General features: G+C 49.7%; 1 protein-coding gene across 2 annotated transcripts in view; it reads left to right on the forward strand.

The window, feature by feature from the left end:
• The window catches only part of BAIAP3 (BAI1 associated protein 3), an 80,167-nt gene extending 60,950 nt beyond the window's left edge, over positions 1-19,217 (forward strand). Inside the window, exons 11-34 of one of the 2 annotated variants that reach the window (XM_043969368.1) lie at positions 927-1,029; positions 4,180-4,287; positions 5,041-5,133; positions 6,373-6,476; positions 6,893-7,016; positions 7,376-7,500; positions 8,087-8,177; positions 8,942-8,998; positions 9,223-9,320; positions 10,536-10,587; positions 11,331-11,461; positions 12,309-12,432; positions 12,991-13,134; positions 13,318-13,410; positions 13,589-13,780; positions 13,916-13,984; positions 14,722-14,801; positions 15,525-15,633; positions 16,292-16,363; positions 16,621-16,701; positions 16,794-16,938; positions 17,056-17,179; positions 17,501-17,706; positions 17,865-19,217. In XM_043969368.1, coding sequence (XP_043825303.1) covers positions 927-1,029; positions 4,180-4,287; positions 5,041-5,133; positions 6,373-6,476; positions 6,893-7,016; positions 7,376-7,500; positions 8,087-8,177; positions 8,942-8,998; positions 9,223-9,320; positions 10,536-10,587; positions 11,331-11,461; positions 12,309-12,432; positions 12,991-13,134; positions 13,318-13,410; positions 13,589-13,780; positions 13,916-13,984; positions 14,722-14,801; positions 15,525-15,633; positions 16,292-16,363; positions 16,621-16,701; positions 16,794-16,938; positions 17,056-17,179; positions 17,501-17,706; positions 17,865-17,965 — 2,626 coding nt within the window. In that variant the 3' untranslated portion in view covers positions 17,966-19,217. Of the gene's footprint in view, positions 1-926; positions 1,030-4,179; positions 4,288-5,040; positions 5,134-6,372; positions 6,477-6,892; positions 7,017-7,375; positions 7,501-8,086; positions 8,178-8,941; positions 8,999-9,222; positions 9,321-10,511; positions 10,588-11,330; positions 11,462-12,308; positions 12,433-12,990; positions 13,135-13,317; positions 13,411-13,588; positions 13,781-13,915; positions 13,985-14,721; positions 14,802-15,524; positions 15,634-16,291; positions 16,364-16,620; positions 16,702-16,793; positions 16,939-17,055; positions 17,180-17,500; positions 17,707-17,864 lie in introns of both variants that reach the window. The other variant, XM_043969361.1, reaches the window with a different exon arrangement.
• Positions 19,218-19,339: the final 122 nt, after the last annotated feature.

Genomic DNA, 19,339 nt, shown 5'->3' on the forward strand with positions numbered 1-19,339 from the left:
ATGATGGGTTGGTCCATGGAGTGTGTGGGCCTCAAGCTTCCTGATTCTTTGCCAAACTCTCCTCCTGCTTCAGGCCACAGCTAGCATAGGGCCCCTGGGGAAAGTACAGAGGAATCAGCTAATGACAGCCTTCTTCTAAATAGTAGGGAGGGAAAAAAAAGTTTTTAAAAACCCCTAGAAAAACTTGGAAAGACTTAAGTGGACTGATGCTGAGTGAAGTGAGCAGAACCAGGAAAACATTGTACACAATAACAGCAACATTGTGTGATGATCAACTGTGATAGACTTAGCTCTTCTCAGCAATACAATGATCCAAGACAATTCCAAAGGACTCATGATGGAAAATGCTCTCCATGTCCAGAAAAAAAGAACTGTGCAATCTGAATGTAGATTGAACCCTACTGTTTCTACTTTTGCTTTGTTTTGTTTTTCTTTTTTGAGATTTTCCCCCTTTTGTTCTGATTCTTTCACAACATGACTAAATGCAGAAATATGTTTAATGTGATTGTGCATATATAACCTATATCAGATTGCTTTCTGTCTTGGGGAGGGAAGGAAGGAAGGGAGAAAAAATTTGGAACTCAAAATCTTATAAAAACAAATGTTGAGGGGCAGCTAGGTGGCACAGTGAATAAAGCACCAGCCCTGGATTCAGGAGGACCTGAGTTCAAATCTGGCCTCAGACACTTGACACTAACTGTGTGACCCTGGGCAAGTCACTTAACCCTCATTTCCCTGGAGAAAAAATCAAACAAACAAAAAAACCCAACAAATGTTGAACACTATCTTTACATATAACTGGAAAATAATAAAATACTTTTGAGATTAAAAAAAAACCACCTAAATAGTAGGGAGTAGGAGGTAGGAGCTATTACTGGGGAATTTGAGGTTTTCAGGGATCTCCCATTCTCTTTTTCTTCCTACAGGTATTTCAAACAGATTGTCAAATCGGCCCGGGCTAATGGGACGGCAGGAGCCTCAGAAGACAATGCTGATGACTTCCTGGGCTGCCTCAACATCCCCATTCGAGTGAGTAAAGAGAAAACCACTTTCGTTCCTCCAACTGCTACCTGCAACTTCCCTTCCTGAAGAGAGGGGAGCTGGCAGAAGCCATTACTCGCTATCAGCTCAGGGGAAGAACCTCTCTAGTGATGGCTGTAGCACTCTGTCCTGAGCCCTGTGCTGATGAACATTTTATAAACCACTTTGCTGAAGGCTTAAATAAATAACAGTTATCAAAGTTACAGGATGACAACAAATTGGGAGAGATAGCTAATAGTGGGGGTTTTTTTTTGGTGAGGCAATTGGGGTTAAGTGATTTGCCCAAGGTCACACAGCTAGTAAGTGTTAAGTGTCTGAGGCTGGATTTGAACTGAGGTCCTCCTGAATCCACTGCCCCGATAATAGTATTTTTTTTTTTTGGTGGGGCAATGAAGGTTAAGTGACTTGCCCAGGGTCACACAGCTAGTACGTGTCAAGTGTCTGAGGCTGGATTTGAACTCAGGTCCTCCTGAATCCAGGGCTGGTGCTCTATCCACTGCACCACCTAGCTGCCCCGCTAATAGTATTTTAATAGTATTTTATTTTTTCCCCAGTTACATGTAAAGATCATTTTCAACATCCTCAGAATTCCTTAGGGAGAATGAGTTCTAGAGGAGAGTGTGATTCTAGGATGGATAAGGGATGAAGTGTGATTAACAGGATGGATAATAAAAGCAAGAACCCAGAAGATATGCATATGAGCCAACTGGCATAAAATGAAATATGATGGGTTTATAAAATCACAAGTCCAGTCAAAAAAATTGTTGAACTAAAAACATCAACTCCATGTGTATATCAGGTTGGAGGAGGCCTAATGAGACAGTGGTTCCTATCAAAAGGAATTGGGGGTGGGAGAGGTTTCCTAGTATACTAGAAGCCCATTATATGAGTCATCAGAATGGCAGTCAATCACCACAAGCATTTATTTAAAGCCAACTGTATGCCAGTCATTGCCAGGTACTGGAGATACAAGTCTAAAGAATGAAAACAACACTACTTCTAGGATGTAAGAGAGCTTATGTTCTAATAGGGAAGACAATCAGTGCATAGAGAAATACAGCATAAATTTGAAGTGAATAAATACAAATACAGGGTGTCCTGAAAGTAGTCATCTAGTGGGCTCAAAACTGCACTGAGACTTTTGGGACATATACACAAAGTAGTTTTAAATACAAGGCAGTTTGGGTAAATAAAGGGATAGCCTGCTCATCTGTTGATAGTGCTAACCATGTGACAAGGGGTGGTGGGAAAGATAGATGTTAGAAAAGGCTAATGGTAATAGAGAAGACATGTATGGAGGTCACTAACCCTATAACATTACCATTTTATTTTATTTTTTTTTGTGGGGCAGTGAGGGTTAAGTGACTTGCCCAGGGTCACACTGCTAGTAAGTGTCAAGTGTCTGAGGCCAAATTTGAACTCAGGTCCTCCTGAATCCAGGGCCAGTGCTTTATCCACTGCGCCACCTAGCTGCTCTCCCATTACCATATTTTATATGGTAGTTATTTGTGTTGTCATACTCATCCTATGTTGTAAGCTCCATGTTGTTGTTGTTGTTGTCATGTCTGACTCTTTGTGACCCCATTTGGGGTTTTCTTGGCAAAGATAATAGAGTGGTTTGCCATTTTCTTCTCCAGTTGAATTTACAGATGAGGAAATGAGACAAACAGGGTTAAGTGACTTGCCCAGGGTCTCACAGCTAGTAAGGGTCTGAGGCCAGATTTGAACTCAGGAAGATGAGTCTTCCTGACTCCAGGCCCAGCACTTTATCCACTGCACCACCCAGCTGCCCCAGGCTCCACAAGGGCAGGGATAATGTCTATCTTAAACTTTGTTTCTTTCCCTAACTCCTTAGCACAGTGCTCTTCCCATAGGAGATACTTCATAAATATTTGAATTGGGGTAAAAATAGTTACTAATATTCCAGGCTGCCTTGAGAGGCATAGTTTCCCAAACCAGAGAGAGAGTCGTCCAGCTGTGTTCTTTCTTGGTCAGGCCACATCTGGAGTCCCGTGCTCTGTTCTGGATGCCCCCTTTGGAAGGACATAGATGGTCTGGAGTACATGGAGAAGAGGCAGTCAGGATGGCAGGGGGCCTGGAGACCATGATGGGTGCATATGGGCGGGAGGGCCTAAGAACATCTAGCTATAAGCCCGAGTGCTTAGGAGGGATGCCATCACTGTCTTCAAGTTTGAAGGGGAGTCACATGGAGGAAGGATGAGGCTTGTTACAAGTGGCCCCAAAAGACAGGATCAGGAACAGTGAAGGAAAGTTGCAGAGACCATTTTAGTCAAGTCAACAAGCATTGATTAAGTTCCTACTGTGTGCTAAGCACTTTGGACACAAAGGAAGATGAGACTGTCCTTGCTGTCCAGGAGATCATGGTCCAGTTGGGAAGACAACATGCAAACAACCATGTACACACAAGACCTCTCTCTCTCTCTCTCTCCCTCTCCACACACACATATACACATATATACGTGTGTATTTACATACATATACGTACATATAAATGTGTATTTCTAGGATAAATTAGAAGTAATCTATCCTGCCACTGGCCCCAAATGGCTCTGGAGGAGAAAGTGAGGCTTGTGACTTTTCATAGCCCTTCCTGCCAGAGTGGTTTGCCATTTCCTTCTCCAGTGGATTAAGGCTTGTAAGTGACTTGCCCAGGGTCACACAGCTAATAAGTATCTGAAGCAGAATTTGAACTCAGATCTTTAGGACTCCAGACCCAGTGCCCTATCCACTGAGCCATCTAGCCACCTCATCAGAACTATACATTTATCCACATGATGTTATTTTTTTTTCACTAGATTCAGCCCATCTTTCTAACCTGTCTAAATCTAGCTATCCTTCCCAGCCTACTATCAGATACACATTGGATAAGCGAGTCTTTTCTGCCTTCACTCAAGGCACTGACCAAAATGTTGAAACCTGAGTGTGATGTCCTTCCCTCTCAAGTGAGGGCTCAAGCCTGGAGCACTTGTAAAGGTTCTTCTGGCACTAAACAGAGTCTAGGATTCTGGACACGTCCATTAGGTCACTCTTGTTTGCAGAGAAGTGCAGAGGATTTTTTTTCTTGCAGACCAATGCCAGCAGGCAGTAGAGATGGGGCACGCTTCTTTCTTTCTGCAGGAGATCCCCGTGACTGGCTTGGACAAGTGGTTCAAGCTGGAGCCTCGGTCAAGCTCTTCCCGTGTCCAAGGAGACTGCCACCTCATCCTCAAGCTGATCACCACGCAGGTAGCAGCCTTTCCTCTCCACTCACCCTGTTAGAGTAGGCGGGGAGCCCTACTCCTGGGCTAGGATCCAGAAAGTTCCCACTGTGGCATCAACAGCCATGGGAAAACAAAATTCTCAAGGTTCATGGTTTTTCTGTTAGGACTCGGTGAATTCTCTTTTCCTTCCACCTGCTTTCTTGGCCCTCTCTCCTGCCTCTATCTCCTTCCTCCTCTGTCTCCTTTCTCTTCCCTCTCCTTCCCTATGCTTCTCTCCTCCACTTTTACCCGTTGCCTCTCCCTCTTTTCTTTCCCCTCTTTTTCCCCATCTTCCTTCTCCTCTCCCACTTACCCCTTTATTCTTACTCCATCCCTTTCCCATTCTCCCCTTCTCCTTTTTTTATCACAACTTTCCCTTTTCCTGTTTTCTTCCCTCTGGGAATACTCCTGTGGCACCTGAGGTCAAAAGGAGGATGCATTTCCTACCTGGAGTTACTATGATATAATCTAGGTTCTCCCCATGACATGATCTGAGTTGCTCTGTGTGTGTGTGTGTGTGTGTGTGTGTGTGTGTGTGTGTGTGTGTGTGTGTGTAAGTGTGGTACAACTAGGGAACCAGGAAGGGGGTAAGGCTAATGGGAAGAAGGGTTTGGGTGTTGGTGGAAGGATATCATGCTAGTAGAGGCCAGTGCTTGGGCTAGAAGGAATGTTGGGGAAGGGGCACTGGGCCGCTCTGGGTGATGGGCCAGTGGGCAAACGATATGGACTTCTATTTTAGAGAGACACCAGCATGAGTCGGAGGATGTCAGGCTTCCAAGTGCACGGACTGCTCCTCAGCCAATTGCTTATGTTTGAGCATGGCCAGGACCAGGTAGGGCGAAGGGACCTGGTGCTTCTCTCGGCAGGGGGCTGGAAGGGGCGGAGGGAAGTAAAGGCTTCAGCCTGAGTCTGAGGTCCCAACCCCTCCTGCTCCCCTCTCTCTCTCTCTCCCTGGGTCCTGCAGTCGGGGGAGGGGTGGGGGGCAATGAGGTCAAGGAATATATCTGTAATAAGTTCCCTGGGTGCCTAGTGTGTGTATGTGGTGGGAGGGGGAGGGGCACAGTCCTTGCCCCTCAGGAGACTCAGTCTGGTGGGAGAAGTGAGACTCAAATATATGAGATACAAAGCACCACAAGAGAGTGTATCCTGGTATGCTCAGGCCCAAAGCAACGAGGGCTAGGCAAGGCAGAAGCTACCCAGGTAGGGAGCAGCACAGAGAGGGGCGATGAGTGATTTAAAAAAAAATTTTTTTTTTTTTGTGGGACAATGAGGGTTAAGTGACTTGCCCAGGGTCACACAGCTAGTAAATGTCAAGTGTCTGAGGTCAGATTTGAACTCAGGTCCTCCTGAATCCAGGGCTGGTGCTTTATCCACTGCGCCACCTAGCTGCCCCTGAGTGACACTTTTTAATATGACATTTTCTAAATGCTCTGATTTTGATGCCAGAGCATGCTACTCTATGGATCACAGGTACTTCTTCTGTAATAAATTAAGCCAATTGAGTTACAGCAGATAGTTACACACAGCAGTATAATTTTCAAACCTTGCAAAGGATTCTGTTTTAGACAATAACACCCGTTTCTATAGGGCATTAATGTTCATAAACCACTTTGCTCATAATTATCTTCTGAGATTGGAAATATGAGTATTATTATTCCCGTTTTATAGATGAGAAAACAGTCTCAGAGAAGTTAATGAGTCACGCAAAGTGTCAGCACTAGTAAGTGTTGGAGTTAGGATCTGAAGCTAGCAGCCCAACAGTTGGGCTGCCACAGGGCAGAGGAGACAGGGGGCTGAGCATCCTCAGGGGGATTAGCATTAGAAGGCTTTCTGGGGGCAGCTAGGTGGTGCAGTGGATAGAGCACCAGCCCTGGATTCAGAAGGACCTGAGTTCAAATCTAGCCTCAAACACTTGACACTTACTAGCTGTATGACCCTGGGCAAGTCACTTAACCCCAATTGCCTCATAAAAAAAAAAAAAAAGAAGGCTTTCTGGAGCATATCAGGGGCCTTCTCCCCTCTGGCCCATTCCTACCAGTCCCATCACAATGTCGGGCCCTTGCCTCGGCAGCCGGAAGCCTACAGCTGGAAAGGAGAACTGAGCGGGCCGGCGGTCACTATTCTTTCTCACCATGGGACCCAGACAGACCTCTCGGCTCTGCAGCTGGCCATGATGTGAGTCTTGGTCCTGCCTTCTCAGAGTGGTTAGAGACCCAGAGATTTTTCCCTGCCACTGCTAAACGGAGAAGCAACTCCAGGCCTGGCCTTTAGGAGCCAATGATGGGCAATGGAGGGAGATGGGTGGAGACGTATAGATTAAGGTCACAGACAGATAGCAAGGAACACTGAGGGTGGGGGGACAAGCATCATCTGGAGCCAGACAATGAGCAGAGATGCACGGAGACGCCAGAGGGGAAGGGGGCAGATTATAGGATTGAGAAAGGGAAGGAAGGAAGCGGAAGAAATAGGTGTGGAGAGAACAGGGCTGGGGGTGGAGGTGGGGGGGATACAGGGGGAGTCAGCATGCAGCAGGAGGCCGGGGTAAGGCCTGTGCTGATGGGCTGCCTGGCTTGGGGGGGCGGGGTGCATAGACACTGGCAGGCCAGCAGCCAGCACCACCAGGCTTGTAGCTTGGATTATTGCTACCTTCTGGAGCTCTTGGGAACCATCCAGGAACAGTGGGGGGAAGCAACAGCTGCATTACCTAAAGAACAGGTGAGTGAGTGGGCCTCGCATGTGTCAGGGCAGGGAGGAGATTGGTGGGAGAGCCAGAGAGGGGGCTCAGCAGGGACCACCAGCAGCTTCTGGCTGGAGAAAGGGGCCCCAAGGCCCATGTTTGAGGGAGGGCACAGAGTCTGTGTGTATTTATGTACACGGGTATGCTCCCACTCCCCCATAGGTTTGTTGGTGCTGGGGCTGAACTCACCTGGGAGCTAAAAAGTCAGGGACTCCCGCTCTGGGCCTCTTGTGTGCCCTGTTACATGAGTCCTTTGGACAGGACTGCAGAGGGAGGCAGGGAGGCTGCTTCTCCTGCATGGCCTCCACCTGCATTCTGGCCCTGGTCTCCCCTGTAGGAAGAGAGTTTGGCCAACAGCTTCATCTCCTTTGTGGAGCACGCCCTCCTGCTGCTGAGACAGCTCCGAGAGCTGTTCCCTGTGACCAACAGCAATGCCATCAGCCGCCTTGAGTTCCTTCTAAGGTGGACTGGGCTGGGCTGGGCTGGGGGCTGGGGGCTGGGGCATGCTCACTAAGTCTAGCACCAATATGGTGAGCCCCCGTGAGAGGAAGGGTACCACCATTGACCCAGGTTGGAAAAAAAGCCAATCAAACATCCTACGACCCCATCAGTAGTGAGACCAGGGTGGGGAGTGGCTGCTGGGGATTTCCAGGCTGGGGAAGAACAGGGAGACCCAGTTTCCAAAAGAAGAAAAAAAACTGAGAGGGATGAAGGATTAGTGACTGGGATGGGGTAATGGGTGGGGAATCAGTGAGGAGAAAGGGAGCTCAATGAGAGGGATGGGGGCTCGCGGAGGGATTTAAGGGTCTGGAAGAGGATGAGGGGGGTCACTGAGGTGATGAGGTCTCAGTGAAGGGATGAGGGATGGGGATAGAGTAGGAGGGTTCTGGAATAATCCAGAATTGATCATCCCAGTTTCAGGAGATTCACTGAGCCCTTTTTGGATGGCTGGGTTATGTGGGGGAACTATTTTTTTTTGAGTTTGAAAAACTTCATTATGGTAGTGGATGGATCAAGGCTTCCTCCCTATGTCTTCCCCCAACCCTAGGTGTCTTAGTCAGATCCACAGCCTCCAGCCTTTCCGCATGATCTGCCCATTCCAGAATGAGCTACACGTGGACATTGCCACAGCCCTGAAGGTAGATGTGACTCCTGGACCCCTTTGGTGACATCCCTCCCATGTCCTCCCCTCTCCTCCCATCTTCTTCTCATCCTTTCTCTCTCCCACATCCCCCACTCTCACCAGGGTCTCTGCTTTTACCCACTCTCAGCTCCTCCCAAGCTCCAAAGGGCCCCAGGGTGGTCTTCCCTTCTCCTGGTGCAGCTGAGCCTCCTGAATTGGGGCCAGTAGGCCCTGCACATCCAGCTTAGCTTCCCAGATCCTACTGTGTCTCAGGGGATGCTTTAGCTCAGACCCTCCAGCCACATTCATGTGTCATTATACACTCAGTATTCCAATAAACCATTTTCACACTTGGGACAATTAGCAAAATTCAAATCTTAGGGCAAGCAGCATGAAACCACCCTCAGCCTGAAAACTATGTAATTCCTGATGTGAAAAAAAAATAATTAAGAGGTAATTAAGAGAAATTCAGTTGAGTGGGAGAAAAAACTGTTTCCTACAGTGGCTTTCATTCTGTCAGAGGAGCACATGTTACATTTCTACCAACCCTACAGGTTGGTGCCCTGAGACAAAGCCCCAGTAACTCCACCCTAGTTCTGCAATACGCAGCTTCCTTAAGCTAAGGAGGGATAGGAGTTTTTCCACAAGCTTCTCATTCCTCCCGTTCATACACTTGGAGGAGTCTACTGAACCAGGCCTAGACACCCTAAATGACCTCCCTTTATGTGCTCTGAGGGGCAAATCAGACACTTTGAAGCCACATCTTGGTTTCTGTTTCAGAAAGGAACTCAGGACTGGTATGAAAGACTCCAGAGAAGCCGGATCTCCCTGGGAAAGGTAGAGTCCAGTCTGGGGACTGGGTTGGAGGGTCATTTCTCAAAGACAAGGCCCAAGGGTGTTGGGTTGTATTCTTCTCCATGAGTTTATAAGAGTATGTGTTTATAGACACGTGTAGGAATATTTCTGTATATTCTGTGTGTGTGTGTCTGTGTGTGCCCACACACATGTGTGCCTGTGTCCTGGCCTCAACCAAGGGCAGTGAGAATGACCTTTTATTGCAGGCTGGGCTAGACTGTCTCCCTGGACTTATCGGCCTGGCAGATGCTGTCTATGACGACTTACAGGCCAGCCACAGTGTGTATGGGAAGCTCTTTGTCAGGTGAGGAAGGAGAGGAGATGGGGTGGAAGTGAGGGGACAGAAAGGGGTAAACAGAGAAGGAATGAACAGAGGGTACACACACACACACACACACACACACACACACACACACACACACATACACACTCACCAAGGACACTCCTTCCAAATAGAACTCACTACCCCTCCAACATACAAAACCTCACTTTACAAAGCTCTGTCCACTCTCATTTGATGCACATAGACCCCCATCCCTGGGAGAGAGGAAGACACTGAAGCCCAGATAAGTGAAGCAACATATACTATGTTAGGCAATAACTATACTTTCTGGTGTTAAGACTGCTAGGTTTAGAGGCGGCTAGGTGGCACAGTGGATAAAGCACCAGCCCTGGATTCAGGAGTTCCTGAGTTCAAATCCGGCCTCAGACACTTGACACTTACTAGCTGTGTGACCCTGGGCAAGTCACTTAACCCCATTGCCCCGTTTGGAAAAAAAAAAAAAGACTGCTAGGTTTGGAATTAGAAGACCTTCCCATCTTCAAATCCTGGCTGTGTCACATCTATAGGTGGGACTTTGGGCAAGTCACCACATCTCTCTTTTTTGTTTTTTTTTTAGTGAGGCAATTGGGGTTAAGTGACTTGCCCAGGGCCACACAGCTAGTAAGTGTCAAGTGTCTGAGGCTGGATTTGAACTCAGGTACTCCTGAATCCAGGACCAGGGCTTTATCCACTGAGCCACCTAGCTGCCCCCACCACATTTCTCTTAACCTGTTTTCTCATTTGTGAAATGGAGCTAATCATTCTTGAAGTAGCTGGTTCACAGGGCTAGTGTGGGGCTCAAATGAGAGAATGTATGGAATGTGCTTGGAGAACCCTAATAATGTGTGATATAAATGTCAGACACTACTCCCTGTCAAAGGATAGAGCTGGGCCCAATGATCTTCAAGACTATGATTCAGTGACTTGCAAGGCGACAACAGTAAGTTGGTGTCAGGGTCCCTTCCCTATGGAGGCCTGAGGAGGCCCAGAGAGTTTATTCCCAGAGGGCAGGGGAATAGTAGAGTGGCTCTTCATTCATGTCTCCTGCATGAGGAAGGACAGGATACGGTGCCTCTACCCCCCCCCCCCCCCCCCCCCCCCCCCCCGCCAGCTCACATCAAGGTACATCAGAGCTGAGGAGCAGAATACTAAGTGTCTTTCTTCCTGCCTCAGCTCGGTCCATCTTTCCCTCCACAGCATTGTGAAGGTTGATCTGTTTGGCATCACCTATCGGCAGCTGGAGAAGCTGGTGAGGAGCCCCCTGGGGAATGCCTCATTCCATGAGCCAGGCACCTCAGGGAAAAATTTGGATCCCTAATTCCCACCTTATGGAGGAGGGAGAAACAAGGGTCCTTTGTTCTTCCTTGGTCCTGGGCTTGAGGAGAAGGGATGAGAAGAGCGAGGGGGGGGGGGTTCCTTGTTCTGCCTTAGCTCTCTGGGAACAAGGAATCCATTCTTCAAGAATGGCTGGGCCCCAACAGGCACAATCCAGAAAAAGTTGCATGTAAATTGAATCTTATTCTAAATGTATGGAGGGGGATGGTTGGCCATTCGGAAACCCTTTGTAAATACTAGGGGGCTGTGAAGTGTGCTGCTTGCTCAATTTATCTTGTAGGTGAATTCACATTTTCATAAAGTGGGTTTGCCCGCGTGGTCCCATTCCATCTCTCACCTCTCTCCTCCTCTCTCTTCCTCTGTTCTCTCTTTCTTCTTTCTCCTTTCTCTTTTGCCCCTTCTTCTCACCTCTCCTCTTTCACTTCTCTTTTTCTTCCATCTCTTCTCCTTCTCTCTCTTCCTCCTCCTCCTTCATCTTTCTCTTCTCCTCATCCTCTCTGTTTCTTTTCCTTTCCTTTCTCTTCTATCCCTCTCCTCCCTTCCTCTTCTCTGCTCCGCTCTCCGTGGTACTGAGCTGCCTGAAGCAAGGCAGTAGTTAAGAAACTGCTCCATGGGCCTGGCTGAAGCCTGGCTCAGTGAGTACCTTCCGTGGAGCAGGTGGCTGAAGAGGTCCAGGCTCCAGTGGAGGAGCTGAGTGCTGGGCTGGAGCTGGGTAGCGCCCCAGGCCTCTTTGAGCTCTACATCACCCTGGCAGAGATTCAGCGCCTCCGAGCCTACCTCCCCACCAAGTGAGTGAATTCCTGTCTCGGCAATTCTTAGCATTCTCCAATGCTAAGACTTGCACCCCCTACCTCCTAGGATGTTGTAGGGAAAGGTTATTGTAGATAGGAAGCAATGGTATAGAAAAGTAAGCTTTTATTCTCCTTTCTCCTGGGTAGTTCTAATGACATGTTATGTGCCTCCAGAGGGTGGGAAAAGGTTTGGGGGTAGGATCCCCAAGCCTATGTTCCTCATATCCTAGACGCTTCTAGAGGTTTCTTTCTCCCTCTACGACCAAGCCTAGACCCTTGCTACCCTCCAGATCCCTCCTCCTCCCTTTCTTTATTAAGTCCTGTAGACCGAAACCTCAATGTACTCCCAACCTTCAACCTGGAACCAGCCCCCATATGGATACCTTCCTCCTCCGGGAAGTCTTCCTTGCTTTAGAACATTTTATTTCCTGCTTCCCTGTCTTCGAAGACATACACACACACACACACACACACATATATATATATTTGGTGGGACAATTTGGTGGGGCTATACACACACACACACACACACACACACACACACACACATATATATATTTGATGGGGCAATAAGGGTTAAGTGACTTGCCCAGGGTCACACAGCTAGTAAGTGTCAAGTGTCTGAAGTCAGATTTGAACTCAGGTCCTCCTGAATCCAGGACTGGTGTTTTATCTACTGTGCCCCCTACCTGCCTCTATTCCAGTTCCCAAGTTTTATCCTGAATGATAAAAAAAGGGAGTCTCATCATCACCTGACAACTTACTTGGGGGGAGATTGAAGCAGGGAGGGAGAAGAGATCCAAGACCTTCTTCAAGATCCTTCAGCCTCTTCTCTTTGCCCTAGGGACAGCTCTGCCCTGGCCCTGCCAGGATTCCACACTCAGTTCCTTCCAGCCATCCACCTGTGGCTGCAGACCCTTCGGGACAAGACTCGTCAGCGACTCCAGAGAGCTGTAGATGTGGACAAGGTGGGTGGTGAGGCTGGCATCTCTGTAGTTCAGTTGCCTTATCCCTCGCCTTGGGTGGGGAGAGGGGCAGCCTCTTTAATTCATCACCTCCCCCAACCCAGGACCTCCCTTTTAGGTGAAGAATTGGCCCTTTTATCTTCTTCTCACAGAGCAGAGGAGCTGAGGCCCTAGGAGGCATGTAGGGGAAGAAGTTCAGTTGCTCCTACCCAAGGCTGATTTGGAGGGGGGGAGGGTGGAGGGTGGAGGGTAGTAGGTTTGGGGACAATTGAAAGGCCACATGATTCGATTGACAGACTACTTGATATTGAGTTAGAGGGCTTGGATTCAAATTCTGATTGTGCAACTTGAAGTTGGGAAAGTCACTGAACTTATTTAAATCTCAGTTTCCTTATCTTAAAATGAGGAGATTGGACTAATGACCTTTAAAGCCCCCTCAGGTTCTAAATCTGATCTCACAAATGCCCAGAGCAGGGTCTGCCCCTGGAGGAGAAGCACCAGTGCATGATGCATGGCTGTGTTTCTGTCCCCTTCCCCCCCCCCCCCCCGACCTCACCACAGCTGGAGCCCGTGGATGCCACCTCCAAACACAGCAGCTCAGCAGCCGATGCCACCCTTTGCTTCTCCCAGACCCAGGAGCTCTGGGCTCAACTGGCCTGGCCCGAATCAGCTGAGGCCCTGGACTTAGTGACTCAGCTCACCGAGGTGAAGCCCAGATTGGGGGCTTGTCCTAGAGAGTCTCCAGTTTGAGAGGGGGCGGCGCCCTGGCCTAGCAGAAGAAGGGGCAGGGGGAGGAGGACATGCCAAACACTGGGAGAGAAAAGCATTATCTTTGGGGAGCTCTGGGTCTGAAGGCGAGGTGGAAGGCTTATTTCTTCTCCCTCTAAGGATATCTGTGAGGCTGCTCTATACTACCCAGAGCTGGTTCGGAGGAAGGTGGACTCACGGCCCCTGGCCATGGGTGAAGCAGTGAGTGAGCCGGTGAGCCTCCGGGGGAGTGGGGGGGGGGCTGGGTGAAGGAAATGGTGGGGGAGCCACAAAACAAAGTCCCTAGGGATTCAGGGGTTGGTCTGGGTCCTTCAGAGTGGCCTCTCCTAACCGGATTGTGAGGATAGTAGTGGTCACCTGCCCCCTCCTGTCCTGTCCTGTCCTCTGTCAGCTTTGCATTGCCCTGAACAATGTGGAACACATTCGAAAAGCCACAGGGCAGGTGCTTCGGGGACTGGAGTGGCCAGAGCCAGGTGGGGGGTCACCAGGGGGCCTCCCCAGAGCCCTGAAGAACCGACTGCTGGCTATGGATGAGGACCTTCAGAGAGAGGCCCGGAACATGATTGCACACCTGACGGCCAAGGTGAGGCTGTGCCCATCTGATTGGGCAAGCTGGGGTCGGGGCATGCTGTGCCTGCAGGATACACCCATTTCCAGGGTGCTTTCATTTCTTCCCCCTTGGGACACCTCCCTCAGTCACTTTCTCATTCTCCCCTAGATGGTAGGAGACATTAAGAAGTATGTTCAGCATATCAGCCTGTCACCAGACTCGATCCAAAATGAAGAGGTGAGTCCCCGTACACAGCCAAGGCTCTCTAAGACAAATCATACTTCATCCCATAGGCCAGAGAAATGGAATGGAATAAGCATGATTCAGTGCCTGCTATGTGCCAGGCATTGGGCTAAGTGCTTTATAGATATGATCTAATTTCATCCTTACCTCAACCCTTTGAGGGAGGAATTGCTGTTATCCCCATCTTACAGGCAAGGAAACCGAGTTGGATAAAAGTTGTGACTTGCCCAGTGTTATACAGCTAAGAAGTGTTTGAGGCAGGATTTGAACTCGGGTATTACTGAATTCATGCTCTCTCCCCTGCAACATATAGCTCCCTCTAATAGGGGCTGTCACTGATGTTGTCTATACAGTGCCCTGTGGCTCAGATCATCTTTCTGCACAATGCTGTGAGGTAGATAGTGGAAATATTATCTCCCTTTCACAGATGGGAAAACCAAGGAGGGTACTAACTTGCTTATGTTCACACAGATAATAAGAGTTGGAGATGGATCTTCTGATTCCTAGTCCAGTGCTTGCTCTTGTTGAGAAGTAGGGTCTAAAGCAATTAGAAGTTAGGGTTCAGGGCTAAGAAAACCAGGCTCATCTCTGCGTGCTGTGGAGAGGCCAGGCTGGAGGGGAGAAGCATGCCCAGTGTAAGGTCTTCGAGGACAGGGAAGCAGGAAAGAAAAACACCCAAAGATGGTGACTTCTGTTCACTGGGTCTTCCCTCCACCCCTCTCTCTGCTCAGGCTATAGCCCCTCTCATGAAGTATCTGGATGACAAGCTGATTCTTCTCAGTGACTCACTGGTGAAGGAAAACCTCTGCCGGTACTTGCAGGGTTCCAGGGGGGTGGGGCTGTGGGGGGCTATAGTTTTAAATACGAAAATGAGGGGGTTGTGGGAATCGGAGCTCCTTTAGATCAGGGACTGACTCTCTGGCGCTTAGCACCAGCACACAGTAGGTGCTTGATTAATTTTGCACTTGACTGATTGGGGTGGTTTCTAAGGTCCCTTCCAGCACCAACTTAGGATCCCATGATTTAGTCCCACCCCCTAATTTTGCAGATACCAGGGAGAGGGGCCTTCTTACCCTTGACAGAACCTTGATGTTGAAGATAGGGCATTCTGGATGGAAAAATGAGATTTTTGTGTGTGCCTGTTTATGGATATCCAGGGCACAATACGGTTGTGGGGCAGGAGGGAGTCGGGCGGGGGTGGGAAGGGAAAGGCCAATGGTTTGAGGGACATCCAAAGGCCACAAGTAAGGACTCTGACAGGTTAATGAAACAGACGATCCCAGTTCATTTTTCCCTAGTTCAGACAAAGAACCTTCCTCATTGCCTTTAGCCCAGTTCTCCCCAGCTTGGGAGACGTCTATGGTCATTGTCCTTGGCCTCTCAGAGCCTACCCTCCGGGGAGCCCTGTCTGCTAGAGGTTCAGCCCAGGGCAGATAGAGAGAGGCCACCTCCAGTGGGAACCTGTTTCCTCGGCTCCTATCCCTCCCCCTCCACTGTCTACCTCAATACATAAACACTCTCCTCTTCTGCCCAGGGTTCTGGAAGCTCTCTGGGACCTGCTGCTTCAGGTCATTCTGCAGACTCTGGGGGCCAATAGAGATGTGTCTGCTGAGTTCTACAGAAGGTTTTACTATACTTTGGAGGTCAGTGTGATAGGGCTGGAATTGAGGGGGAGGGGCATAGCTCAGGAGGCAGCTGGAGACATTTGGTCAAGCTGGTCTGAAGCAGGGCATCCCCAGAGGAAGGGGCATGCCAGATGGTGGCAAATGGCTCAGTTCAGTCCTGACCCTGGCATGCCTTTATTGAACCGTAGGCAAGATTCGGTCCTCAGGTTCTTGGCAATATGAGGGTGTTACAGGAGAACAGTCGAAGGATTTGTCCTAAATTGCAACTAAGAATTGATTTGACTATCTCAAAGGAGGCTCAAGGTTCACGAATGAGAGCTAGTGAGTTGTAACTGAGGGGAGAGATTTCCTTGACCAAAGGGAGGAAAGCAGGCTCATTTATGGCTGGCTTCTGGTACACATGGAAGTGGCTGGGGCAGCGGCCTGCTGAGGGGCATACATGACCTCACAGTTGCCTCTTCAGAGGCACCGCTGGCCCAGACTGTAGTAAAGTCTCTTCCATCCATGGTGATGCTTCAAAGGAGTCTCTGGGGACAGACACAGTCCCATTCAACAGCCTCCCTGCCAGTGAGTGGGCCTGGGCTGAATGTCTGGATCCTCCTGTATACACAGCAGCTGGAGGGGTAGGGAGGAGGTTCTGTGCCCCCCCCTTCAATGTATGCCTCTCTTTCCTCAGGCCTTAGTGGATTTTTTCCATGCCGAAGGGCAAGGGTTGCCCCTGGAGAGCCTGAGGGATGGACACTACAAGGTGAACCCTGGATTTGGAGGAGGGAGAAGCAGTTGGAACAGAGTGGGGGGTGGATGGGGGAGCTTTACTCAACCCCTGGGATCTCATTTCATTGGGAGTAGTAGCTGGTCTTCCTGTCATTTCTAGCCTAGCCCCGCCCCCCACCCCCAACCTCCTGGAAGCTCTTTTCCCAGCTGAGACTAGGCCCTGTGGGTGCTGGGCAGCCTGGGAGCCACCTCCCAGTTGCCCTTCTAGACTAAGGCACTTGCTATTGGCAGACTTTGGAGGAGGAACTTCGCCTGAACAAATGCTCCACCAATGAGTGCATTGAGCAGTATTACCTGGATAAGCTCAAACAGGTAGGGTCCCCACCCCTGACCAGTCCTGGTACTGTCCATCTGGCCCAACCTGGCTGCCCCAAACCTAGCTGACTCTTGGCATTCTGGGGCAGGGTGGGGGGACAACTCTCTCCCAGAGATCAATGGAGCAGAATAAGTATGGACGGTTGAGTGTCAGGTGTTACTACGAGGCAGCGGAACAGCGGCTGGCTGTGGAGGTGTTACATGCTGCGGACTTAATTGCTCTGGATGCCAATGGTGAGAAGCGGTGAAGGAGCCAGGGCAGGGTGGGATGGGAGGGAGTCCTGAAGCTTGGGGGAATGAAGAGATCCCAACAGACCAGCTGAGCTCACCTCCTGCCTCTTTCCTCCCCAGGCCTGAGCGACCCCTTTGTCATTGTGGAGCTCTGTCCCCACCATGTTTTCCCGCTGGCCCGAAGCCAGAGGACCCAGGTCAAGACCAAGACCCTACACCCTGTGTATGATGAGCTGTTCCACTTGTGAGTCCCCAGGAAAGGGCTGGGTTTCTCTCTGCAAATTGTCTTAGCTTTGCCTGCACATCCTCTCCCCTTCCCCAGTATTAGCCGAAGGGAATGGCATTGGACAGTTGCATATATTCTGGCCAACCAATCAGACCCTTTGGAGTCCTTCAAAGTTTGTCCTCATTTGTTTCAGGGTCTGCCCAGCCATAGGGAGACCCTGGTGATTTAGTTAAACCATTTTGGGGATTGAACCCCACTTGCAGTTTTGCTCTGGCGATCTGCCCAGCATGAAACCCCGGTCACTTGTCCCCAGTGACTCTTCTCTTCCTGGTGCCCCAGCTCAGTCCCCGCCGAGCTGTGCCGCCATCGGGCTGCCTGTGTAGTCTTCACCGTCATGGACCATGACTGGCTGTCCACCAATGACTTCGCTGGGGAGGCTGTCCTGGCCCTGAGCAACATCAGTGGGCTTAGCAGGCCCCAAGTGGGAAGCAGTGTGAGAAGCATGCAGCCAACCACTCTTCACCTCCGCAGGCCCAAAGCCAATGGTAACGACCACTTCCCTCAAACCCTGGCCTTAGCTCACCCCTGTGAAGCTTGCAGGGTTTACCCTAAGGGAGGCAAGTCCTGGCCCTTTGGGGCCTTCCTGGGAGGAAGGGGAACCCTGCCTGACTTTAGTTAACCTGGGCTGGATAATCTCTCCTAGTGAAGTCAGCACTGAGGATGCTGGAGGGAAGGATGGACAGAGAAGCACAGGAGTTTGTGAAGAAACTCAAGGAGATGGAGAAGAGCATGGGAGATGATTGAGCAGTTTTTCTCTGGGTGGTGCCGCCCTCACGCTCCACTTCTCCTCCCCACCCCCGGCTGCAATTATCTACATCAAGATGTCCAGGTCCATGCGGTCTTTTCATCAGAAACTCCTGTTCAATCCTTCTGGTGTAACCTCAGTGGTCATTGTGGAAGGGTCGGCATTTGTGATGTTTCTCCTTGTTCAGTGTTGTGTGTGCCTCAGTGGGGCACGATAGCTTTTATCCTCTCCTAGGTCAATTCTGGTTTGATGCCTTTTCTGTGAATACCCCCGGGGCCACTGGGGCCCAAGTTTGCCCCTGTCAGTAACAGCTATTGCCCCTACCTCTCCCTATGCTTGGAAACCCCAAAGTGCCACCCAAGTGACCCATTCAAGCAACTGTTAGAACACTCAAGGCAGGCTGATTGAGGAGGCTTCAAGGGAAGCAGGTGGTATGGCTGGGAACCAAGGGGGTGGAATGGAGGGGAAGGGACAACAAATTCTTTACTCCTACTTCACTTAGCCCTACCATGATCTGATGAGCCTAAAGGACAGCTCCCCCTGCCCAGTCAATCCCTAGCTCCAGACAACCTCAACCCCGATTCCCAAAGACTCTCTTCAAGGAAATTCGATTCAAGCCTGACAAATTGGGTAGCCACTTTGTATCACAGGAGCCAGAAGATGGTTCTCAGACCTCAAGTAGACTAAGTGAGGCTGTTGTGGACAGTCTGATATGATCGTAGTTAGGAAGCTTGACTGGAAAATGCCAGGGACGATACCAAGTCTAATGGCCCTGAAAGGCCACAGAGGTCAGGGCTGAAAGGGCCCCTAGAGATCATTTAGTACAGTCCCATCGTTTTACAGATGAGGAAACAGAAATATTTAGACTTGCCTTAAGTTGCCTAGCCAGTAAATGAAAGATCTGGGATATGTGCTTGGAGGGAGCCTAGTGCTGAGAAGAAGAATCTTCCTTAGTAGAAGACTGATCTCCTGGGGAGCCCCCCCCCCCAAAAGGTTCTTCATCATCTCACTGGGCACTCAGCACCAGTGCTGTCATTTTCCTCTATATTCTCCAGTTGTATTTTACAATCCTGTGAAAATATGCCCAGTCCAGAGAGGGCTCTATTCTTTAGGCCACAGACGACCACCTGCCTCTCTGCTCTTAGCCTAAAGAGCTAGTCTGTGGTACTTACAGATTCAAGCCCCATCTTCCCCTCTACTTCCAAGCCCTCACAGTTAACAGTCTGGGCTGCAGAATTCCCACTCAAGCCTAGTCTTCCCCTGCCCCACCTATGGCTGACCAGCCTTCTGTAGGACTGCTGTACCACAAAGAAGCACCACCACACTATTATCCTAAAGCAAAGTCTTCTAGGATGGGCACACCCAGAAAATCA

The sequence above is a fragment of the Dromiciops gliroides genome, chromosome 1 (genome assembly GCF_019393635.1).
Source record: "Dromiciops gliroides isolate mDroGli1 chromosome 1, mDroGli1.pri, whole genome shotgun sequence".
In the NCBI taxonomy this organism is placed as follows: Eukaryota; Metazoa; Chordata; class Mammalia; order Microbiotheria; family Microbiotheriidae; genus Dromiciops; species Dromiciops gliroides.